The following is a 26,673-nucleotide window of genomic DNA, read 5'->3' on the forward strand; positions in this document are numbered from 1 at the left end:
TTTGTTGATTTGACTTAAGATTGAGAAACATTCTTCTGTTAGAGATGACTAAAGGGGTTATGGAAGCCAGAAACCTTACCAGGAAGAAGTATCAACCTATTACAGGGCTTGACAAGCTTTGAAAAGTGTTTAGAGCCATTTCCCTTTAAATAGGGTGACATTTACTTCTAACTTACTTGGGAGTGGGAAAAATTAATATGTGTATTGAAGAAGAAAGAATCTGGCAACCCTGAAATGAGTTCTAATTCTGACTCTGACACCATTTTCCTGAAGGAACTTGTGAAAATCATTTTCCTTTTACTGAGACTCAGTATAATTTTTAAAATAAAAATAGATTATTTCAAAAATGTAGATAGAGATAGATACATAATTGGATAGGTGGGTGGATAAAAGATAAACAGTTCCCTTCTAGCTTTGGTGCATGTTTCCTATTCTCTCCCATCCTGACCCTGCACTGGCCTCTAGTCCCGTGGAGTGGGAAGGTGGCAGGGGAGAGAAGGAAGGGGAGGACCAGAGGTTACTCACTGGCCCGGGGAAGCTGAGGCCCAGATGAGAGGCTGAGAAGGGAATGGACTGAATGCTAAGTTTTCTTGCTCTGGCCAGAAAACAAACCCAGTCCTGTACTTCCCTCCTTCCTCCCTCACTCGCCAACCCCCAACAAACCCATTGCCTTCTCCGGGAAATGGGCGCTGGTTCTTTTTGAGATTGGCACTGGGGAACCAGCGGGCGACTTGGAGGGAGGAGGGTGTGAGCAAGGGGCCCAGAGGGACGGGCGGGGCGGGGCGGTCAAGAAACCAGAGAAAAAAAAAGTCAGGCTCTGAAGAGACAAGCCCAGATCAGCAGGGTGAAGCCCCGGGACTTAAGAGAATGCAGAGATCATGCTTAGAGATGCTCTGGAGAGAGCTCTGAGCGAACTTCAGTAAAAGAGTCCTGAGGAGCGCTCAGGGAGCGGGGGCCGAGAGTTCTGGGGGAGTGAGGTGGGATCCGGCGCAGAGAACCCCAGGGTGGGGAGCAGGTAGAGAGAAGCGATAGTGAGATAGCTGAGCGGAGATCCGCCCATCAGAAACACAACGCTGGATCACATTCGAGACACCCCGGAGGGCGATCATTTGGAACTTACCCGGAGAGGTATGGCACCGGGAGGACTCTGAGGGCGATCCGTGGGGGAGAGAACCTTAAACGGCATTCTCCTAATGCTGGGGGACAGGGAAGAGGGTGGAAGAGAGAAGCTCGTGGAGAGCGGCTAGAGGGGCATTTCGCGGGGACCTAGCACTGCTTTGGGAACGCATGGGCTCCCCGAGGGCAGCCGGCACAGAGGAGCACCTTGAACTGAACAAGAGCGAAGAAAGGGTTAGAGGAGGCGGTCCCAAATGAGTCGCGGGGCGCAATAAGGCGTCAGTCTGCTGTCCGTGTGTGTCTCCCTGTTTGTCTGTCTGTCTTCATGTTTCTTTCTATCTGCTGTGTTTATCTATCTTCATATCTGTCTGTCTTTCTGTCCTACCTACCTACCATATGTCTGTATATATGTATATATACTCACATACATACATACAAACACACACACACATACATTTCTGAAATAATGAACCTGGCTCCTGAACTGACAGTGCTTATGAATCCTCTACAAACTCCTGTCAGCTCCGGTGCATGTGTGCCGGTCACCGGAGGTCAGGGGCTGGGACACAGGCATAGGCACACAGATGGGCACAGGAAAACTGAGGTTGATCTGGAGAAGCCTCTCCTGATTTCTGTTTCCCCTTTCCGTTTCTTGGCCTTCTACTGCAAGCCCAGGCTAGAGCCGGGATGGTTTCCCCTCCCCTTGCTGTGGCCGCAGAGATCTGGGCTAGAAGCCAGGAGACCTAGGTTCCTCCACTAATTTGCTCTATGATCTTGAGTAAGTTGCTTGAACCCTTTGAGAAGGATTTGGGGAGAGAATAAAAGTATTTAAATAGAACCTGCTATATATGCTATGTGTGTGTGTGTATATATATTATAAATATTACTTCATTTGATCCTTACAATGCGCTGAGGTAGCTGCTATATCCCCACTTTAAAGTTAAGGAAACTGAGTCAGAGGTTACAGTTTCCTTAAGACTTTCAGATCTCAGACACTAGCTGTGCAACCCTGGTCAAATCATAGCCTCAGTTTCCTCAGTTGTAAATATACAATAGTACCTACCTCCCAGAGTTGTGAGGATCAGATGAGAGTATTTGTTAAAAGCTTATCACAGTGCTTGGCACATAGTAGGCACGATAGCTTCTTCTTTATTAGTTGCTGTAATATGGTATTATTTATATGACTAATAAGTATCTGAGGCTGAATTTGAATGCATCTTCCTGTCTTCAGGCTGAATGTTCTATCTATGAAGTTGCTCTTTGAATACCTTTCTTTTTCCTTTCCTCGACAGAAAAAAGGATTCCCAATTCTGACTTGTTTCCTGGGAGGAAGCGTATGAAAAGAAAACAGAAATTGAGGATTTATCTACTAGCAGAAATGAGGAAGTTTCAAAGCTAGAAGGGATCTTAGAACATATCTAGTCCACTTCTTCCACCTACATTTTCATTTTACAAATGGAGAAACTGAGGCCCTAAAATAGAAAATTGTCTTGCTCCAGCAAGTCAGTGACAATCAAGATTTAGGTTTCCTGATAGCCAGGCCAGTCCATTAACGCCGTCCAGCTCTGGGATGTTTAAACTCATTAAATCACTAACCTAAATTCTTTAGCACACTCTTACCCCATCCCATAGAACTCCATCTAGTCTGCTGCCTTTGAAAGAGCTAAAGCACAGAAGTAGGGGAGGGAGGGGAAGAGATAGGCGAGGTCAGAAGGAAGATATTGACTGAGAAAAACAAAACAACTTGAGATTCTCTGGGCCTCTTTCACTTGGGTGGATATTTCTACTCCTTAAAGCTCTTTCCCAATACCTCTTCTTGTTTGATTTTCACCTGCAGCCTTACATTATTGCCTCCATTAAGCTATCAAATCATTTAATGTCCTGAACCTCAGTTTTCTCAAGGAGGAAGAAGGGAGTCTTAGTGGCATTAAGTGTCTTATCCAAGGTCACAAACCCATTAAGAGGCAGGACTGAGGTTTAAACCCAGATCTTTACATACAAAGCCCAGCTCAGAATTCTTTCCACTACACACCTTGCTGTTCCTCAAAACTGACTGTCCCCTTTTAAAGGCAAGGCTATAGTGCCCGAGGGAGAGCTGGAAGGGTCCGAAGGAAGCTGTTGGCTCAATCCCTAACTTAACAAGACAAATCACACAGATGCCTCTTGAAGTGATTGTTCTAAAATTCTACACACACATCAAGTTAGGAACAGAACTAACATTAGGACTCACATCTTCTTACTTTAAGACCTTTTACACTGAACCAGATTGCATGAGAAATTTAACTATATGATCATATTAGGCAGTATGACTGTGAAGAGGAAATATGGGGAGGAAAACAGGGGCTGTCACTTGGGGAGAATGGAATCCAAGATCCTCTATTAATTGGAAGGAAAAGGGAGCTCAGGACAGAATGATAAGAACATGGAAATTAACGTGAGAAAGGAGAAAACATGGTATGAAAGGAAAGCTGTCTGTTAAGAAGTAGTTTAAGGTGGATGGTGAGTTTGTCTGTCCAACTCCTGGTCCCTAGGCACACACTGGAAGTGTTATTGGTGACTTGGACGCAGGAATGTTCACTTTTTGCATTTAGTGTCTGAGGCATGTCACTGCCCTACTAGAGCCTCAAAGGTCACTTAAAATTCATTTCCTGGGATTAATCCTGCCTCTTTTTTTCCCCCAGACATCTCACTAACTTTTTCTGATATCTTACAACCAATGACCAAGCATTTATTAAATACTCTGAATCTGGCAATGCTAGAGCATTGGACAAAGACCAAAATAGCTTGTTATCAAAGAAACACATACTACCCCTATACATACAAAATTCTAGAATGGTTTCCCATTTCCTTCGTCAGCTCATTTTACAGATGAGGAAACAGAGACAAGCATGGTTAAATAAGTGATTTATCCAGCATCACAAAGCTACTAAGGATTTTCTTACTCTTGCCATTCCCTTCTCCAATTCATTTTTGTAGATGAAGAAACTGAGCTAAACAGGGTTAAGTGACTTGCCCAGGTTCACATAGCTTACATACAGCTTACTTCCTTATTTCTTTATACTATCTACTGTACTACCTAGCTGTCTCAATTTTTAAACATATATATGTATGTATACATATATACACACATTTATTTTTTGACTAAACCTGGAATTCCATTGGTATAGGGAACTCCCAAGAACTCCCAGATGAGGAAACTTCCTCCACCAATGCAAATAAGCATCTTCTTTACAATTTAGGAAATGGCCTAGAGAACTAAGAGTAACCTCTTAGGTTCTTGTCTAAAGTCATACAAACAGTATGTCAGAGGCAGGACTTGTACCTATACCCTCCTGGCTTTAATTTTTTTTTAATTCAATTTTATTTTATTTTCAGTTCCAGATTCTCTTGCTCTCCCAGCTATTAAGAAATCAAAAAGTATAAAACCCATGAAATCATGCAAAATAAATTAATGAACTATCGTTTTTTTTAATGAAAGAAAGAGAAAAAGTATATCTCATCCATTCATTCTAAGTTCATCAGTTCTCTCTCTGGAGATGGATAACATTTTTTATTATGAGCTCTTGGGAACTGTGGTAGGTCATTTGTAATTAGTGATCAGAATTAAGTCTTTCACCATTGATTATTGTTAAAATACTACTGTTACTATGTGAATTGTTCTCCTGATTCTGTTTATACTACTCTGCATTAATTCATACAAATCTTGCCCAGTTTTTCAGAAATCCTCTTCATCATTTCTGACTATAGTAGTATCCCACTAAAATCATATACCTCAACTTGCTCAGCCATTCCCCAATTGATAGGCGTTCCTTTAGTTTCCAATTCTTTGCTACTGAAAAAAGAGCTGCTATAAATATTTGTATATTCTTTTTCCCTTTCCCTCTTTGGGGACAAATATACTTTACAGAAGAATTACTGGATTAAAGAATATATAGAATTTAGTAACTTTGGGGGCATAGTTCCAAACTGCATTCCAGAAAGTTTGTACTAGTTCACAACTCCACCAACAATGTATTGGTGTACTTATTTTCCCACATTTCCCCCCACTGTTTGTCATTTTCCTTTTCTTTATTACCTCAGCCAATCTGATGACTGTAGAATGGTACCTTATAATTGTTTTAATTTAATTTCTCTAATTATTAATGACAGAATAATTTTTCATATGATTAATGATAACTTTGATTTTTTTTTCTCTCTAAAAAGTTCAGATTTATATGCTTTGACTATCATTTGGGGAATGGCTCTTAGTCTTATAAATTTGGCTCTTTTCTCTATATATTTGAGAAATCGGATCAGAGAAACTTCCTGCAATGATTCTCCCCAATTTCCTAGTTTTCTTTTAATTTTAGCTGCACTGATTTTGTTTGTGCAAAAATTTTTCAACTTCATATAATCAAAATTATCCATTTTACCTCCTATAAATCTCTATCTCTTAAGGTCAACTTTCTGTTTACTATTTTACCATGATAATCTGGCATCGACCCTCTATAAATAGATACTATAGAGTGTAGTTACCCTCCCCAATACACCAATAACTACTTATGATTAAATACAAAGAAATTAAAAGATAAGTTCCATGGAGTCTCAAAATGACTTCCTCTCTCCCTCTTTCCCTGTCGAATTCCTTTTAGTCCGTTAAACCTCAGCTCAGAAGCTACATCCTCCAGGAACCTTTCTCTGTCCTCCTTAGTTAGTTATGACCTTTCTCTTTCTTGGATCACTTTGCACCTCCCCAATATGCTTATCCTGAATAAGTTTTATCTATGTCTATGTTTGATTCCATAGCACAGACTGAGCTTCATCTGATTAACATTTCTCTCTCTCCACTCCTCCTCCCTATAGCTTATCTATTTGTCTTCTTCCCTTAAATCTTTTTCCAATCTAATCCATTCTCTACTTCCTTTCCTAGTCTTCCTTAAACTTAGTACATTCGCTGTAAGATTACCCAGAGTGTATTCAGTATATTACTTATTTGTACATAGTTGTTTGCATGTTGTGTCCCCTATCCAATTGTAAGCTGCTTGAGGGCAAGAATTATATTTTGCCTTTCTTTGCACAGTTCCTGGCATATAGCAGGTGCTTAATAAATGCTGTTGCCTGCTAACCCAGTGCTTTGTACACAGTAAGTACATTATTTGAATTGGTTCCAACAGAGCTCAAAGAGAAAGAATGGGAGAGCAGAGTGTGATATAGTGGAAAGAACCCAAGACTTGGAAGTCAGAAGATCTCAAGCTGGGTCTCAGCTTTGCTGTTGCCTTGTTGCGTGAGACTAAGCATGTCCCTTCTCAGTGGCCTAGCTGTACCAGATCTAAAATTATATTATAAAGCATCAGTTACTAAAACCATCTGGTATTGGCTAAGAAATAGACTAGTTGATCAATGGAATAGGTTAGGTTCAAAGGACAAAACAGACAATAACTTTAATAATCTAGTGTTTGACAAACCCAAAGACCCCAGTTTTGGGGATAATAACTCATTATTTGACAAAAATTGCTGGTAAAATTGGAAATTAGTATAGCATGTCCCTTCTCTTCATTGGCCTTCACTTTCTCCATTTGTGAAAACAGAGGTTTGGATTAGATGTAATCCTAGGGTAAGAGAGGACTTGATTGTGTCTTGAAGGTTTATGAAGCTTTGGGTATAGTATCAGGAGTGGGGAAGAACCCCTGGGAGATCAGACCAGGCATGGGGCATTTTGTGAGCAAAGATATTGGAGTGACCCTGGGAGGTTTAAGGGACAGTGCATAGGGGTGTAGCAATAAGGAGGAAGGGAAAGAGGGAAGTCTTGGTTCCTTCATGTTAGATCAAGACTGGAAAGAAGCTTCAGAAAAGAGAAGTAGGATGGGGATGAGAGGCCTTGTGAAGGATCACAGGACTGCTTCCTTCCTGACATGGGCACGTTATTCTTGGGCCCCCACAGCTGGGATAGGGCTGGATAGAAAACAGTAGAATTGGACACACTGATGCCTTGACTTTAAATAGAACACCCCAAATTACTGACTCTCTTCCAGACTAACCCTATGAGGCCCCATAGTTTTTCCCTGATTCGGGCTCTCAATATCATAGAAATCCTCATTAGAAGGCTTGGTTACCCTTTCCACCTTCATGCTGATAATTCCAGAATTTAGTTACAATACTCCTTGAGTTTTTATCTTGAGGTCTCTTTCAGGAGCTGATCAGTGTATTCTTTCAATAACTATTTTACCCTCTAGTTCTATGATATCAGGGCAGTTTTCCTTGATGCTCCTTCATGCTTCTGTCTCCCTCATGCTAGGGAAAAAGCTGACTCCCCAGAATGGGCTGTGGGGATCCCCAAGGACCCTTAGGCTCTCTGAGAACAGAGACTATCTCCCTGTTTGGACTGGGATTTCCTGAAAGCAATGTCTGTGTCTTCTTTAATAGAGCAGGGAGAGGAAGGTCCCTATCAGCAAAAGAGTGTATAAAAAAAAAAAAAAAAAAAAAGCAATCTTTGTCTTCAGAGAAGTAGCCTTGGCTGCCCAACTGAACCGTGCAGTGAGTAGCATGCTTGACTTTGAGGAAGCAAGATCTGAGTTCACAGCTTTCCTTGGACAATTCCTAGCTGTGTGATCCTCGGAAAGTCACGTCACTTGTCTCAGCCTCAGTTTCCTCATCTGTAAAAAGGAGATAATAATATCACTGACTTCCCAGGGTGATTGTAAAAATCAGATGAGATATGTGTAAAATATTATATAAATGCCAGCTATTGCTATAGCAGTATCATTGAGGATGGGTTCTCAGGGCAGAGCTCCTATACCTATGGTTCTTTACTCCTTTTGTCATTCAATAAGGAAGTCAGGTTCTGTAATTTCAACCTTTTTTCACTAATTGGGAGTCACAAACACAATTGCCTGGCTGAAGAGAGAGGTTCGGATGTTTTGCAGTTGGGGGTGGGGAGGGAGGAGAGCACAGATGTGAAAACAGGAACCAGAACCAGTCTGAAGCTACTGAGCTGGAAGCGAGTTTCATAGATAGATCATCTAGCCCAAAGTTTCATAAACTATGGGATATGGAGTTGTGTAACTGAATGTGGGGGGTCACAAAAATTTGGCAGCAGTAAAAGGTTTCTGAATGTATGTAGAGCATTCAGAAATGCTGTGTCTGCTTCAATGTCAAATATTTCACCAAGACTTAATTCTTTATGTAAAAATAAAGTCATCTCATTAGTAGGCAAATTTGCTTTCATCTTTAATACATGGTAACTTTATATGAATACTAAAAAATTGTTTTAAAATAATTTTCTTTAAGATTTGTTATTATCAGTAAATGTTTAATTTGTATACCTATTTTATTTACCTATATACCTGAGGTTACATGAAAATTTCCCAGGTGAAAGGGTTCGAGAATAGAAAAAGTTTAAGAAGCCCTGATGTAGCCTACCCTTTTGTTTTACAGAAAAAGAACCAGAGCAGGAAAGGGACTACCTCAACAACACCAAAACTTGTAAGTATCAGGCAGGTTACTTTAATATAATAATTTGAAATGATTTGGCATAATAATAAGGCACTGATAGTGTCTTCGGGGTTTGCAACGAGCTTGATATATTAACTCATTTGATACTCATTGCGATCCTGGGAGGTAAGTGCTCTTATTATCCCGATTTCATAGATGAGAAAAACAAGGCAGATAGAAATTAAATGACATACCCAGGGTTACACAGCTAATAAATGTTTGAGTGTAATTTGAACTCAGGTCTTCCTAATTTCCATGACCTATACTCTATCTACCATACCACCTAATTGCCTCCCTTCTAACTCAGATCTCCCAATTTGGAGCCCAATGCTGTTTGCATTTTCATAATCTTCTATTTGGGTCTGAAGTGGAAGACAATTTTATAGACCCCAGGACTCCTTGTGGAGTCCCCATCCCTCCTCAATCTCCATCCCTCTGTTTGACTCATGTCCTGATATTCTCTGAGCTCTCCCTTCCCTAACCCTTAGTTTCCTCAACTATAAAATGAGGGAGTTGGTCTAAATCAAAGCTTCTTAAACTATGGCTCGTGACCCCACAAGAGGTCTCATAATTGAATGTGGAAGTTGTGAAATTATGATTTATTATCAGTACATGTTTGATTTATATACCTATTTTATGTACCTCAGCACTCAGGATCACATAAACATTTCTTGGATAAAAAAGGGTCACAAATGGGTAAAGTTTAAGAAGCCCTCATCTAAGGGAGGGAGGTCTGTGCAAGATCACTGCCTCATTTTCCCCTCCAGAACTATCAGAATGACTAGAGATGGCTTTGGATATGTTGGTCTTTTAAAACAAAAATCTCTAACAGTCTCAATTGACTATCTATCTATTCAGTGATCAAGGCTAGGTAAGAAATGAGGCAAAAAGCCTCAGAATAAGAGGCAGGCCAGTTTCCTTCTTGAGTACTAGTAGCAATTGTTCCCCTTTAGCCCAAACATCTCAATTTTCCTAGATCCTCAATTGTAGTAACAGGAGAAGGAGCAGTTAGGAAAGTCTTTCTGGAGGACAGGAGCTTGGGAGATGGGAGATTTGAAAGAAGGGAAAACACATGGTTGCCAGATTCTTTGCCAGATGAAAGGACATGCGGGTGTCCTAAGAATGGAGAAAGAGTTATCTCTTTAAGCCTTATGGACTGAGAAATTGAGAAGGACACCTCTTTTTGGAACTCTTTTGACAGGTATCATTGTGGGTGAGAGTGGAGACCAGGACCTTCTCCACTGAGCAGGTAAAACCCAAGCTGATACAAAGTCTTCTTCCTTTCCATATCTCTTCAGGCCTCTGCTTCTCTCTTCACCTAACAACAAACTCTTACATTGGTGATCACAAAGCCATTATCTCATGTCATCCTTACAGCAGCACAGTAAGATTATTGTCTCCATTTTATAGGTGAAGGAAAGTGACTTGCCCATATTATTAGCAAAAGTAGGATAGGTAGCAGGAAAGCTCAGATTATATGTACTAGTCCTCCTTTTCCACAAGTTCAGAGGGAAGCTTGCAGGTCCATTTCCCAGTTAAGGAAACTGAGGCACAGAGAGAGAAAAGTACCCCAAGATAATGGGGGGGTTGTACAACTATTATCCATTCTTGGGATATCCAGGAAAGTTGGGGTTCTTCAGGAACATTTCCCCACAGCCAAGATGAATATTCCTACAAGGGTGTAGCCTTTTCTCTGCAGGAGAGAAAAGGAGGAATGCCTTCTTTGGCCTAGACTCTTTCTGCTCAATGGACAATTTCACTGAACAAACCATACTTTGTGTAGAACACTATGCTTAATGCTGGGCCAGATAAAAGTTTAGATAACCCTGCCCTAGTGGAGCTTATTACACTGCAAGATATTACATGGAAAGAGAGGTCCAGCAGAGTGCTTTGTGAGGTCTGGGAGGAGAGAGAAGTCTTTACTAACTGGGGGATGGAAGTGAGGGAGGAAATTAGGGAAAGCTTCCTGGTATTCTGGACTTAATGGTCAAAAAAGGTGAATTAATATTCCAGACTCAGAGAATGACCTGGACAAGGTGTAGAGGCTAAAAATTATGGGGTGGATTTGGGGACAGAATCAATCATTTTGGATATAAGGGAATAGATTGTAACAAGGCTAGAAAGGTAGGTAAAGTAATACCAGGATGTGAAAGGCTTTAGACATCAGAAAAAGAAAACAAGGGTCACTAAAGATTTTATATGACCAAACTTATGCATAAGAAAGATTATGCTGGTAATAGTTACAGGATGGATTGGAGAGGGGAGAAAACACCTATATGTTATTATAATCATGACCATTATTCTTATCATTATTATCCAGGATAATTATAACAATGAAATCATATCATATCTCGAGTTTGAGCAGAAAAGTGGTTATATTTGAGAGAGATAAGGAACCTCGCCCTAGGCCTTGAACTCCTTAGAGCTAATCCAAGTCCCTTGGCATGTGGCCATGGCTTTTACCTTTCACTGTTGTTCATTCATTCTGGTCATGTCCAATTCTTCATGACCCCTTGTAGGGTTTTCTTGGCAGAGATATTGGAGTGGTTTGCTATTTCCTTCTCCAGATGAGGAATTTTTACATTTTACAGATGAGGAAACTGAGACAAACAGGGTTATGTGACTTGCTCAGGATCACACAGCTGATAAATATCTAAGCCAGATTTGAATTCAGCTCTTCCTGACTCCAGACCCAGCAGTCTTTCCCCTGCTCCACCTAGTTGCCCCTAAAAATAAGAATACAACATCATTATTATTAATATATACTTAACACTTTAGAGTTGTTGCAAATTTTTCCAGTCCTCTTTTTATTTCAGATGAGGAAACTGAAGTCCAAAGGAGTGAGTGATTTAGACAAAGTCACATACAAATGAGATTCATACCGGAAGGATGTTTTATTGAAGGACATAAAAACTGACAGTAGTCTGGAAATTAGATCTATAGTTCCTGACCACAAGGAGTTTACATTCTAATAGGGAAAAACCACATATAAAAGGAAAAGAGTGGGGTGGGGAGAAGGCAAGAAGGTACCTTTGGGCCTGGTAGAGGTGAGAGGAGAAGAATGAAGGAGGGAATGTGCTCATCTGGGCCATTTCTTTAAAATGGAGATACTCAGAAAAATAAAAATGGTTAACCCCCAGTCTAGGGGATGTAGAAGGCAATGAAAGCAGAGAGCTCTGTGGGTTTAAGAAGGCTTTCTATGTCTCTCCCTCTCCCTCTCTGTCTCTGTCTGTCTCTCTGTCTTTGTCTCTGTCTGTCTCTCTGTCTCTCTGTCTTTGTCTCTGTCTCTCTGTCTCTGTCTCTGTCTGTCTCTATGTCTCTCTGTCTCTGTCTGTCTCTCTGTTTCTGTTTGTCTCTGTCTCTGTCTCTCTGTCTCTCTGTCTCTGTCTGTCTCTGTCTGTCTCTCTCTCTCTTGCTCTGTCTCTTTGTCTTTCTTTTTCCTCTCTCACTCTCTTTCTCCCCCTTTCTCAGTGAGCTCAACATCCTCTACTACGCCGTCCTCTATGGCCATGGAGACTCCCAACGGAACAGAGCCATGGTATGAAAGCCTGCAGGCGGTTCTGAAAGCACTGAATGCCACATTACACAGGAGCCTTCCTTGCCGACCAGGACCCGTGCCAGGACCGCTGCTGGGTAACCAGACCCGCGCTCTCCACACTGGCCGAGATGATAATTCCTACATGTACATCCTTTTTGTCATGTTTCTCTTTGCTGCCACAGTGGGCAGCCTCATCCTGGGCTACACTCGCTCCCGCAAGGTGGACAAGCGCAGTGACCCTTACCATGTCTACATCAAGAATCGTGTGTCAATGATCTGAAGCTGAATGTTTGGCAAGGGAGTGGCCTTGGGCCCTCTGAGGCTGGCAGAGACCCCAAAGTTCCAGCCTTTCAGATCTCCGGGGTTGAATCTGGCTGCACCAAAGATCATCCTAGAATTTAGTGCCAGGTCCACATCAGGTCTCAACCCTCTCAAAAACTGAAGTCTAAAGAGAGAAAATGATCTGTCTTATGTGACGCAGGTGACTCAGCCCCTCAATGCTCCCATATGTCATTCAGTTCACCAAACATTCACTGCTCTGTTCACAGTGCTATGGTCAGACCTGTGGGACACACATCAAAAAATAAAACAGTCTGTGTTCTCATGTACCTTATATTCAGGTAAAGGAGACATGTGCACAGATAATCAATACAAAGCAGATCATGCTAAGGACCAGAATGATTGTATAGACATAGGGCTGGATGGACAGAGTACTTTAAAGGAGAGAATATTTCCAGCTGGGGGTGATGAGCAAGGTTGGCATCCGGATGGAGATGGAAGACCAAGGAAGTCTTCCTGGAAGAGGAGGAAGTCTTTGAACTGTGTGTGTGTCAGGCAAAGCAATATAGAAAGTAAGGTCTGGTCCACAGGAAGCAAATGTGCCTTAATGTTGCCACCTAGGGCATTCAGAAAAGCCATTTGAAAGACCTGATAGCACTCAATCCTGTGAATCAACTACTGCCTTCCAACATTTTTCTAGCAGTAAATGAGCAAAAATAGGTCTGTGAAAGTCAGTGAAATTGAGAGCAAACAAATCTTCACTGGCAGGCCCAGAGTCGTGGCACCGTGGCACAGCGTGGTGGATTGTGGGCAGAGTAGGTAGAAACAAGATTGAGGAATCTGGGCATCTCCCCAGCCGTAGCTGTGTTAGGCTCTGGGATCAACTCCTTGTGAGTGAATGTTAAGTCCCCGCGGTTTCCTTCTGTGAGTTTCCCAACTCAGGTGTCCTAGGAGAATGGGGGTACCTCGCGGAGGCTCTATTTGTCTGTCCAGAGCTAGTTATCAGGAGCAAGCCGGGGTCACGGAGCTTGCCGCTCTGATAACAATGAATGACCTCTGCTGATTTAGCTGACTCTGGGAATGTCGGTCTCAAGCCCTCCCTCTCCTCCATGATGAAGGACTAATTTAAAAGAAAAGCCTGACATTTATAAAGGATTTAAAATCAGAATTATGGAGAGAGGTGAAGGAATTACAGGTAAAGGAAGAGTTGGTGAGCAGAGCATGGGGAAGGATGGAATTGTGGGTCATCCAACCGGCTAAGACATAAAGTACATGATGGGGAGATGCTCGAAAGCACTGATGAGGGATTCAAGGCCTGGAAGGCTTTGAATGCTACATTGAGGAGTCTGAATGTTGCCTTGTGGGCTACTTGGAGTTACAGGGGAAAGGTGGTTTGAAAAGATGACAAATGAGGGGAAGAAGGACAACTGACAATCAGATACCTCACTCCAGACAGAACTTTAGAAATCCTAGCATGGGTCTCAGGGACAAGTAGCTGAGATAACTACTAGGCACACTGAGCCTTGGTCACCCCCTCCACCGCTCCATCCTATGGTATTCCTACCCATCAAGCTTTCAGATGTCGCCTTTGACCATCCAGGAACAAATCAGTCAGAAGGACAAGGCATAATGTCAATGACAGAAAAGAGAAGACTGGGGGAAGATGGGGAAGCAGAGAGGAGACAGTGGACTGGGTTACTGGAATGTCCTTTTCTGTTTAAAATAATAACAATCTCTCAAGTTTGTGTAATGCTTCTTTCTTTTCAAATCTGTTTTCATATTCCTTAATATTTGGATCCATAGAAACTCCTTGCAAGTATTAAGGAATCATTATTCCTGACAGACAAACTGTGTCAAAGTGAATATCCAAGATTGTCTACCAGAAATATGGTAGAACTAGGATTAGAATCTGGATCACCTGATTCCTGGGAAGAATTTAGGCTGCATGAAGAGAAGTCCAGTCTGTTTTTCAAGGAGGTAACAATTTAACTGACCTCTGTCCAACTCAGGATCTCATTCTGCAGTATTGTTTTCAGATGCAGCCCACTTTTTAAGAACATTGATAAACTGGAGCAGGTACAGAAGAGGGCTACCATGGAAAGGGAATTAGAGACAACTGTACCTTTTGAGTATTAATAGATATTTCTCCAAGAAGTGACGTGCTATAAGGGATAAAACACAAAACCACTCTAAGTTTAAAGATAGTTCTCATCTTTAAAATGGGGAACTCTCACTGGTTGTTGTAAGGCTCAAATGAAATGTCTGTACAATGCACTACTAATTTTAAAGCACTATACATGGTGTCTAAATTTTTTAATGCAATTAAGATTTTAAAATGCACTAAGATGTTTTGGGACATCCTATAAATGTGAGTTTACAGTATCATAGATTGAGGGTTGATAGGAACCTTGGACAGCATCTAGTCCAAGTCCCTCTTGTTACAGATGAATTGAGTCTTGGAAACATCAAATAATTATATTCAGTCTAAAGAAGAGTTAGGGGAGCATGATAACTATCTTCAGTGCTTAACAGTGTCTCACATTTAAGAGATGCTTAAGATATACTTTCTGATTTGACTTCAAATATTTGAGAAGTCATCATAGGGCAGGGGGAGAAGTCCTCTTCTACGTAGTCCCAGAGAGCAGAACTTAGGGAATTACAAGGAAACAAATTTCTACCCCAACATAAGGGTAAGTGGAGCTGGGAGACTATCACCAAACAGCTTTCAGCTCCTGTCATGTCCCCATACCTGGCAAACATATGTAATTAAATATATAGAAAGTTACAATTTCAGATTTTAATAGCATTTTAAAGCTTGCAAAGCACTTTCTGCAAATTATCCCTATGAAAAATAAAAATTGCTTACTAAGCTCATTTTATAGAAGTTAAATGACTTTGCCCAAGATCACATGCCTAAAAAATTGCAGAGCTGTAATCCATAACCTAAAGAGTTCTTGAAGCTAAGTCTAGTGTTCTCATACTTTATTCAATTACAGAATTTAGAAGTAGCAGGGAACTTAAAATCATCTAATTCAACCCCTCATTTCACTAATGAGGAACCAGAGGTGAACAATAGTTAGCAGTTATGTAGCACTTTAAGACAAGCATATCATTTTACATATGTTAACTCGCTGTATCCTGGGATACCCTGGGAAGTAAGTACTATTACCATTCCCATTGTACAATTGAAGAAACCGAGGTGAGAAATGATGTGATTTGCACAGGCTCATACAGCTAGTAAGTACCTGAGGCTGGACAAATCACTATGGTACCACCTAGCAGCCACAGAGATTGATGGCATGATTTCTCCAAAGTTACACAGGTAAATATCACAACTAGGATTCAATCTCAAAAGCTATATGAACAAAACTCATTCCTAATAGCTAAGTAGTCAAAGGATATGAACAGATTTCAAAAGCAATTGCAAACTATTAACAACCACATGAAAAAAATGTTCCAATTCATTAATCGCAAATCAAAACAATGCTTAAGTGTCATTTTACAACCTTCAAATTAGCAAAAATGACAGACGATAAGAAGTCATTGATTGATATGTGTGGCAAAATTGGCCCACAAATGTATTGCCTTATCTGTATAGCCAATACAACCAATCTGGAAAGCAATTTGGAATTATGCAAGTAAAGTGGCTAAAATGCCTATGCCCTTTGACTCAGAAATTCATTACTAGGCTTATACTCCAAAGGAGCCATTGGTAAGAAGGACGTCCCATATAGTTTATAGCAGCACTTATTTTTGTGATAGCAAGAGAATTAGAAACAAAGTAGATGCTCTTGACTAGGAAATACCTAAACAAATTGTGGTACAGGAATGTAATGGAATATTAGTGTGCTGTAAGAAGTGTGATGAATAGAGAGAAGTATGAAAAGATCTTTATGAATTAATGAAAATGAAAGAAAAAAGAACCAAGAAAATAATATACATAATAATTATAATAATTTACTTGGAAAGAATGATCACAAAATAATAAAAAGCAAATGGCACAAATTTACAAAGAACTTGTATGACTCAAAAGAAGAGAGGAAAAGCTCTCACCTTAGAAATGAAAAGTCTTTTGTAGAAGTAGAAGAGCTATAAGTATGATTATTGCACATTTTTCAGACTTTTTTTAATGTATTGATCAGTTCAGCTGATTATTTTTAATTTAAAATTTTATTTCTTATATGAGATGGTTTTTGGGGAAGAAAAGAGATATTGGGGAAAATCTTGGTAATTTTCAAAAAGACATCAATTAAATTTTTCATATTTTAAAATGGCATCTCAATTTTGAAAATAGATGTTTTATATTTGATTCTGGGAGTAATAGAGAGCCAATAAAATGTATTGAGGAGAGATGGGAAGAGAGTAAGGTGAGGAGGATATTTGACCTGGTTAAAACTATCATTTAAGAAATTCACTTTTTTTTGAGGAAGCAGAGAGACCAACCAAAAGGCTATTGAAATCATCCAAGCCAATGGCAGACAACCCTCTGGTTATTAGTCTCTCAGTTTTAGCTCAGATACTAAATTTTTTGCTAAACTTGTATGTGAATCCTTTTCAATATGAGATGACCAACCAGCACTTGTGCTCTGCTGTCATAACTTACAAAAGTGTAAAACAGGCTTCAGTTCCCAAGGGAGCATTTGTATTGTTATTAGGGACCTTGTGGAAAATAGAGTTGAAAGACCATCATTACACATATTCCTCCAGTCCCAGTTATGACACATCCGTGTTTGATAATATGTTTATAAATCAGTTTTATGTTATTTAATGCCATCAATCATCGATATAAGTCAGCAAGAGTACATTCTTCCTCTAAAGAGCCACTCTAACTAGGGGGAAGAAGTAGAAAATGGGGAAGAGGTGCTGGAAAGAGAGAAGAAAAGAAAAGAAAAGGTTGGTATCTGTGCTGGAACCGATAAGAACTAGTTCATTAGAGCCAATTCTTAAATTTTCAGTGCTAGCATTTATACCTTGGAAATCAGAAAGGCTACAAGTAAAGATCTGATTTATTGTCTTATTGATTTCTAGACTTTAAGAAAGTGATGATGAAGAGATGATTTTAATTTTATCCTTATTTTGTTCCAATCAGTTTTAATCAGTTTGGTGTGATTCCATGGGAATAATGCTTGCTAGCAAATATTAGTGATATGTTCATCTAATAATGTAGATTTAGTCAGTTCAGTCAACTAAAATTAATGTAAGAGAAATATGTATTTATGTATATTTTATGTATATCACATAGGAATGATTAGATAAGATAGATTCTTTCTTATAGAAGTCCTCAAACTTTAAAACCTATGAATTCACTCTTCACTATTTATTTACTAATTATGAAGTTAATTTGTCTACCACAAGATGGCTGATGACTAAACTTAGTATGAGTTTGATGTCTTGACAAGACATGGAAGTCCCCCAACTTATTTTTATACCTCTGGATCACTCTCTCTAGTCTAATTTGAGCAGGGGACCATATTATAATCACTTAGTGGAGATGACCTTTGCTTTACCCATCCTGTGACCATCCATGCTGGTGCATCATTTCTGGCTTTTCCGAAGGGTCAGAAACTATGTCTATTAACCATGATAACTCTACATTTTACTTTTACTTAGAAGACCTCTTCTAAGTGTCTGGATATCATGACCAAAGTTAGGCCCTAGGGAAAGGAAGCATCTCAGATCTTGAGAAAGATCTGACCTCATTGAAGGAGTCCACTCCCTTTAATAAATGGTTAATGGCTTGGAACTCTACCTTAGCAGTTTTTCTTGCATGTTGGACAATTCTAGACTCCACAATGGAGAAAATGTTATTATAATACAGATTAAATTGAAAAGTATATCAAGCATACATGTTCCTCAGAGAGCTTGTTGTTAAACTTTTACTAGCACACTCTTAATCCCAGCCACCATTAATAAATTAGCTAAAATGTTATTGAATTAGTTTCAAACTCAAACTCGTCCCACTCCTTCCCCTAGTCTTGGAGATTCTATAGTTTGTCTTGTCAAAAACAGATTCTCTAACCATTAAGCCTAATGATCCAGCTAAGTTCTAATAAGCCAGTTCTAACTGGTTCCAGCACACACATCAACCTAGGTCTTTTCTTCTTTCTTTACAGTTCCCACTTCTACCACTTTCCCTATGTTAAGAGTTGCTCTTTATCTTCAAAGGATGAAGGCACTATCACTGAGCTAATATAGATGACAAATGTCATTAAAGAATGTTAAACTGATTTAGAAAAGTATTATGGAACAGGGAGATGTCCCTGTCATGGCTGGGGTGGAAGGAATATGTGTAGAGAAAGTCTTTCAGTTCTGCTTCTCACGTGTCAGATCAATTTTATTCTGAACCCAACAATAGTACAAATGCTCCCTTAGGATGTGAAATTCACATTGTCTCACAATTCAATCAATATTTAATAGTTGAAATGAATGAGGAGCAGCAATCTGGTGTAGTAGAGAGTAGGCCTTGGACTTAGCAAGTCCTGAGTTCATCCCGTTTGTGATATATGCAAAACTATGTGACCCTTGGGTGAATTACTTAATTTCTATTTTCTAGGAAATCTTTAAGATGACAAGTTATGGACTACCCCCTGGTCTCCATAGGGGAGACAGTTTCCATGCAGGAAATTCCCATGGAGGGGATTCCTCATACTTCCTTCACAAGTCTAGATTCTTCAAAAATAAATAAAAAATCCAAAGAAAGAAAATTAACATGATTCAAATAACATATGTAGTCAAAAGAGTACTGAGTTTGAAATCAGAAGATCTGAGCTATAATCTTGGCTCTTTTACATAGAGCAAGGCATCTAACATCTCTTTTTAGAGGATTGGACTAAATCATGGTTTTTTGGTTCTTTTGTCTATCTGGTGAAGTTTATGGATTCTTTCTCAGAATTATATTTTTAAGTATATAAAGTATGAAGGATTTCAAAGAAAATTAATTATGTTGAAATAGAGTTATAAAATTTTTTAAAGCCAGGAAAAGGACCCTGGTTTAGATGATCTCTATTTTTTATAAGAGTTCTTTTCCACACAATAACTCTGTGAAATGGTAACTGCAAATATCATTAATCCAATCAATCAATAAATATTTATTAAGTACCCACTAAGAGCCAGGCACTGTGCTCAAGTTGGGGATACAAAAATGGGAAAAAATAGTCCCTATCCTCAGGGAATTTATTGCCTAATCTTAGTAAGGTAATTTTAGGAGAAAACTGAGGCTCAGAGATATTTAGTGACTTTCAAAGCTGAAAGGACAGAGTTAGAATGAGAAGGATCATAGTTAACTTCTGAGTATGGGGGGTTGGAGATATGGGGGAGGGGGAGACAACTAAGTAGGGTTCGATCAGGACCTGACTCCTATGAAGGCTCCTAGTTTGGAAATAGGTCCTTAAGTCATTTATGGGAGGGGTGAGACATCCCCATTCTCTTTTCAGGGCTCAGGAAATGTAGGCTCATCATTCCCCACTTCCTCCATCTTCATTCTTAAACTGTTTGAGATGAGTGGTCTTTTTGTCTGATCTCAGAGTGCCCTCTTCTGGTCTTTTCTGGGAATGTGGTTGATGGGGCTTAGGTGCTAGTGAAAGTCAGGAACTAGGCAGGCTGGAGTTGTTCTATACCGGCCAGGGTGAGTCCATACCCTAAGAGGATGAGTTGAAGGAGTTAGGTAGGTTTAGCTTATATTAGAAAACGTTTAGGAGAGTTATGATTTCTGTAGCCTGGAAAAGAGTCAAGGATGACAAAGTAGTTGTCTTCAAGTATCTGAAGAACTATCATGCAGAAGACAGTGTGTTAGATTTGTAATTGAGATCTCATTTTAAAAATTCTGGCTCTATCATTTTCCATCCAAGTGATCTTAGGCCAGTCACTCAATAACACTGGTTCCCAGTTTCCTCATCTGTAAACCAGATGTTCTCTGAAGGCATGTCTCCTCCATGAGAGTGTCAACTACTTCAGGGCTGGGATTGAGAATTTGACCTTCTTAGTATCCTCTGTATAGTGCTTGACACATTTTAAGTGCTTCATAAATGCTTGTAGATTGTTGACTGACAGTTGTCTCTAAAGTCAAGGTCACTTGATCCACAATCTGTGATTAGGGTTATTCCATTTGATCTCATAAGGCAGAGTTAGAAACAATGAGTAGAAATTACAAGAGACAAATTTTGATTCAATAAAACAAGAATTCCCTAACTATTAGAGCTATCCAATAGTGGAATGAGATGTTTGGAGAGATGGTGAAGTTACCACTTGTTTACTGTGTTATAATGGGGATTCCTTTTTTAGATATGAGTTGAACTAAATGGACTTTCCAAGTCTCAAATTCTGTTTTCAAATATTTAAGAGCCTATCATGTGAAGGTGGGATTAGCCTTCATTCATTCATCCATTTATTTATTTATTTACCTGTTTCTTTATTTATTTATCCATTTATCCATCCATTCATTCATTCTTTAATTCACTTGTTTATTTTGCTAGTTCTCCAGAACTAGTTGCTATGGATGAAAGTTACAGAGGCAGATGATTGCTCAGTGCAAAGAAAAACTTTCTAACAGGGAGAGCTATCCAAAAGGAAGATGGGATTTCTTGGGAGGCAGCAGAGTGCCTCTTCTTTGAAGATCTATCTACAAAGGAAGGAAAGGACGATCATTTGTATTTCTAACATTTGCATTTGCATTTCTAGTAAATGAAATAGCTTTCATTCTAAGAAGAGGTTGACCTAATTGGCTCCTAAGATCCCTTTCAATTTTGTGATTTTATGACACTCATTTCTCTAAGAGAAGTCTGGGAATCTTTCTAATCCTAAACAGAACGTGTTTCTCACTGGAGGTATTCAAGCAGAAGACCTGAGAATTTGAGAACTAGAAAGACCAGATAGTCCCCTCATTTTACAGGAGAGGAAACTAAGATCTAGAAAAAGGGCAGTTACTGCTCAAAGTTACACAAATGTTACTTGTGCATGGTGGGTCTAGGATTTAAACCCCCTTCTTCATACTCCAAATCCAGGCTTTTAAGATGTCTCCCTTACAGGGAGCCCACGGAGAGGATTCCTAAAATGAGAAGGAGGTTGAGCATGCTGTAGGGACATCTCTGACATTCTTGGATGGCATGAGTTCATTCAGTCTGCAGACACTGACCAGAGCCCTACTTGCCCTGGCCCGGATGTGGTGCTCTTGTCGGGAAGACGGGACAAGATTCAGGCTCTGACCTCTGGGAAGTTTCTTTCTGAGATCATACAAGGCAGCCTCTCCTCCACATTCAGTAATAACTTCAGATGGACTTTGAGAAGAAATAGAGATGTCAAACAGCCTGTGGGGCATAGGCAAAGGCATCTATAAAGTCCTGGTAGGGGAATATTCACAAAAGGCAGAAAGAGATATTAAACTGGAAACAACTTTAACAGGGAAGAACAAACCCATAGACCTAGCTGTGGTTAGTTTGGCATTGAAGAGCCACAGCAAGGACCAAAGAGGCTAGGACCCTTTCTCCTCTGTGTCCTATTATATACTAGAATATACAATAATATTTTGGAGTAAGTTAAGTCTCCTCTTCCCCAGTCCTTAGACATGATTGATCTCAACTTTCCTAATGTAAGTTCTTGATCATCTAGGGACAAAAAAAAGTCTCTGCAATCTGTAGTCTAGACTTGGAGAGCACCTAAGACTATATGAGGCAGTGAGGTGATAACAGTGGATAGAGCGTTCAGAAAGATCTGAATTCAAATCCAGCCTAAGACACTTCCTAGCTGTGTTATCCTGGGCAAGTCCCTTAACCCTGTTTTTCTCTATTTTCTCATCTGTAAAATGAGCTGAAGGAAAAGGCAAATCACTGTGATATCTTTGCTTAAAACAACAAAAACACAAAACTCAAATAGGGTCACAAAATAAGATATGGTTGAAATAATTGAACAACAATAACAAAAAAGATTACATGAATCACCATACTCTGAAAGCTGATCAGGCTGCATTTACCAAAGCTTATGAGAAGTACCATTGTATCCCTATAATATAAGCTTGCTGTGTTGGGACAAAGTAAACTTCCTTTGTTAAATGTTTAGTTATGGGAGGGCCTCATTTTATCCCATAAATCAAACCTTAATTGAGAGTTTGGGTATTAAAAGTTGGACTTCCAATTTCCCTATACTAATAATTTTGGGGGAAATTGCTAAAGACTATCATTATGTGCAGGGCTGATTCAATATTAGGAAAACTATCAGTATAATTGGCCATATTAATAATCAAATTAACAAAAACCATATGATTATCTCAATAGATGCAGAAAAAGCATTTGATAAAAACCATCATCCATTCCTATTAAAAACTCTTGAGAGTATAGGAATAAATGGACTTTTCCTTAAAATAATCAGGAGCATCTATTTAAAACCAACAGTAAGCATCATATGTAACGGGGACAAACTGCAACCATTCCCAATAAGATCAAGAGTGAAACAAGGTTGCCCACTATCACCGTTACTATTTAATATTGTATTTGAAATGCTAGCTTTGGCAATAAGAGTTGAGAAAGAGATTAAAGGAATAAGAATAGGCAATGAGGAAACCAAATTATCACTCTTTGCTGATGATATGATGGTATACTTAGAGAACCCCAGAGACTCTACTAAAAAGTTAATAGAAACAATGCACACCTTTAGCAAAGTTGCAGGATACAAAATAAATCCACATAAGTCATCAGCATTCTTATATATCACTAACAAAACCCAACAGTTAGAGTTACAAAGAGAAATTCCATTTAAAGTAACTACTGATTGTATAAAATATTTAGGAATCTATCTGCCAAGGGAAAATCAGAAACTTTATGAGCAAAACTACAAAACACTTTCCACACAAATTAAGTCTGATCTAAGCAATTGGAAAAATATTAAATGCTCTTGGATTGGGCGAGCAAATATAATAAAGATGACCATACTACCTAAACTAATCTATTTATTTAGCCCTATACCAATCAGACTCCCAAAAAACTATTTTGATGACCTAGAAAAAATAACAACAAAGTTCATATGGAAAAACAAAAGGTCAAGAATTTCAAGGGAATTAATGAAAAAAAATCAAATGAAGGTGGCCTAGCTGTACCAGATCTAAAATTATATTATAAAGCAGCAATTACTAAAACCATCTGGTATTGGCTAAGAAATAGACTAGTTGATCAATGGAATAGGTTAGGTTCAAAGGACAAAACAGCCAATAACTTTAATAATCTAGTGTTTGACAAACCCAAAGACCCCAGTTTTGGGGATAAGAACACAGTATTTGACAAAAATTGCTGGGAAAATTGGAAATTATAATGGCAGAAACTAGGCATTGACCCACACTTAAAACTGTATACCAAGATAAGGTCAAAATGGGTTCATGACCTAGGCATAAAGAACGAGATTATAAATAAATTGGAAGAGCATAGGAGAGTTTACCTCTCAGACCTGTGGAAGAGGGAGGAATTTATGACCAAAGAAGAACTAGAAATCACTATTGTCCACAAAATAGAAAATTTTGATTATATCAAATTGAAAAGTTTTTGTACAAACAAAACAAATGCAGACAAGATTAGAAGGGAAACAATAAGCTGGGAAAACATTTTTACAGTCAAAGGTTCTGATAAAGGCCTCATTTCCAAATATATAGAGAACTGACTCTAATTTATAAGAAATCAAGCCATTCTCCAATTGATAAATGGTCAAAGGATATGAACAGAAAATTCTCAGACGAAGAAATTAAAACTATAGCCATATGAAAATATGCTCCAAATCATTATTAATCAGAGAAATGCAAATTAAGACAACTCTGAGATACCACTACACACCTGTCAGATTGGCTAAGACGACAGGGAAAAATAATGATGAATGTTGGAGGGGATGCGGGAAAACTGGGACACTGATGCATTGTTGGTGGAATTGTGAACACATCCAGCCATTCTGGAGAGTGATTTGGAACTATGGTCAAAAAGTTATCAAACTGTGCATACCCTTTGATCCAGCAGTGCTTCTACTGGGCTTATACCCCAAAGAGATACTAAAGAAGGAAAGGGACCTGTATGTGCAAGAATGTTTGTGGCAGCCCTGTTTGTAGTGGCTAGAAGCTGGAAAATGAATGGATGCCCATCAATTGGAGAATGGCTGAATAAATTGTGGTATATGAATGTTATGGAATATTATTGTTCTGTAAGAAATGACCAGCAGGATGAATACAGAGAGGACTGGGGAGACTTACATGAACTAATGCTAAGTGAAATGAGCAGAACCAGGAGATCATTATATACCTCAACAACGATACTGTTTGAGGATGTATTCTGATGGAAGTGAATCTCTTCAATAAAGAGAGCTAATTCAGTTTCAATTGATCAAGGATGGACAGAAGCAGCTACACTCAAAGAAAGAAAACTGGGAAATGAATATAAACTGCTTACATTTCTGTTTTTCTTCTCGGGTTATTTATACCTTCTGAATCCAATTCTCCCTGTGCAACTAGAGAACTGTTCGGTTCTGCACACACATATTGTATCTAGGATATACTGTAACCTATTTAACATCTAAAGGACTGCTTGCCATCTGGGGGAGGGGGTAGAGGGAGGGAAGAGGGAGGGGAAAAATCGGAACAGAAGTGAGTGCAAGGCATAATGCTGTAAAAAATTACCCTGGCATGGGTTCTGTCAATAAAAAGTTTTAAAAAATTAAAAAATTAAAAAAAAAGACTATCATTATGTTTAATGTCTAGTTCCCCCCAGCAATTAAATTGATTCTCATTGCACAATATGAATTAGGGTATGGGATAGGTAATTTATTCATCTACATAAAGAAATATTAAGTATTAAAGAATCATAGCACATATTAACAGAATGATTAGAACAGAGTTCAGCAACTTAGAACTACTGTCACAATAGCCTGACTTCACTAGAAGGTAAAGCAATTTCACAAGATTGCTAATCATTCATTTCACATTTTATTTTAGTATTTACACTATCTAAATGATTCTTGACACATCTGCTACTGCTCAGACTTGGGCCAGTACTATTCTTATGGAAGGCCTTTCTCTCCAGGAGCACTGGAGTATTTATTGCTCAGGACAGCCCCCTGCCTCCATTCAGCTCCCATATGAATTTACAAAATCACCTCCAATTCTGGACATAGTCAACTCACTTGCCTAAAGTCAGAAATAAACAAACACAAAGAAGCAAAGAGACCCAGGGAACTTAGCAAGAGCTGAGTCTAGTTGCAGCCCCTTATTCTACCTGCCAGGTGGGTAAGGATAGCTTACCAGTTAGAGAGGGACCTGTCCTTCCCCACCCTTCACTAGAGTTATATGATGCTACCCAGAGAGTCATTGCTAAACAGCCCCATCTAAAAGTTTGTCTTCTCTTTTAAATATTGTAGCACGTCACACCTATGCTATTCATAAGGAAAGGGGACTGCTCTATTTGGTCTTAGGTTAAGCAAAGACCTGGGTAGGGGAATTTTACAGAAAACTGGTACTTGAGAAGCTGATATAAACAAGAGCTTTATTCTTATATAGCATAAAAAACAGGCAAAAATCCCTATATATATGTATATGTATATACACATACACAGAGACATACATATATGTATATCTTTATGTATTACATGGCAACATAGATAGCCAGACTAGGTATGACCTGGGCAAGCCCCTGGCATACACCCACCATCAAAATGGAAAGGAGTCATAAAATGAATAATAGAGGAATATAAAGATAAAAGGTTGAAACACCAAAGATTTCGAGAAGAAGAAAATTCATTTAAAACCTAGAGCACAAATTGATAAATCAACAGAGGGCAACAGACAGAGAAAATGGCGAAAGCATGGAGAAGGAGAGTTTTATGAAAGGAACAACAACGACTTCAGTGTTACCATCCAATGGGTTCTCCTTGGGGGTGGGGGGAGGAGGTGGAAAGTATGTACTGGGAAGAAACTTTCTCAGGAGAAGAGGAATGAGAACTCCTGGAAGAAGCTGTTACCAGAAAGATTAAGGGAGAGCGGGGGAATGAACCTAGAAGTGAGATGCCTTAGCTAATGGGAAGAATGATCCTGGACAAGGTATGGGATAGAACTGACTCACATAATTTAACATATTTTATACTTTTAACATGGGACATTGCTTCCATCCTGCTCTCATGAACTAATAATTCTAAGAATGAGTCAGAACAAGAAAAAAGTTGGGGAAATCATAGGACAAGATCTATATAGGAAACAGAAATTTTTAGAAGAGAAAATTCAAAAATGGCACTTTAACTCCATGAGAAATATAAAGAGG

General features: G+C 39.2%; 1 protein-coding gene across 2 annotated transcripts; it reads left to right on the top strand.

The window, feature by feature from the left end:
* Positions 1-809: 809 nt before the first annotated feature.
* Positions 810-14,143, top strand: KCNE3 (potassium voltage-gated channel subfamily E regulatory subunit 3). 2 transcript variants are annotated; one of them, XM_051987121.1, is made up of 5 exons: positions 810-1,128; positions 4,492-4,691; positions 8,530-8,577; positions 9,788-9,835; positions 12,058-14,143. In XM_051987121.1, the coding sequence occupies exon 5, from the start codon at positions 12,090-12,092 to the stop codon at positions 12,402-12,404; it is 315 nt and encodes a 104-aa protein (XP_051843081.1). In that variant the 5' UTR covers positions 810-1,128; positions 4,492-4,691; positions 8,530-8,577; positions 9,788-9,835; positions 12,058-12,089; the 3' UTR covers positions 12,405-14,143. The 2 variants fall into 2 exon arrangements, with proteins under 2 accessions (XP_051843081.1, XP_051843080.1); XM_051987120.1 differs by lacking the exon at positions 4,492-4,691.
* The last annotated feature ends 12,530 nt before the right edge of the window (positions 14,144-26,673 follow it).

This window comes from Antechinus flavipes, chromosome 3 (assembly GCF_016432865.1).
Source record: "Antechinus flavipes isolate AdamAnt ecotype Samford, QLD, Australia chromosome 3, AdamAnt_v2, whole genome shotgun sequence".
Lineage (NCBI taxonomy): Eukaryota > Metazoa > Chordata > Mammalia > Dasyuromorphia > Dasyuridae > Antechinus > Antechinus flavipes.

Excerpts from the sequence above, each read along its gene's own strand:
- KCNE3 (XM_051987121.1), top strand. The coding sequence starts at position 12,090 with ATGGCCATGGAGACTCCCAACGGAACAGAGCCATGGTATGAAAGCCTG.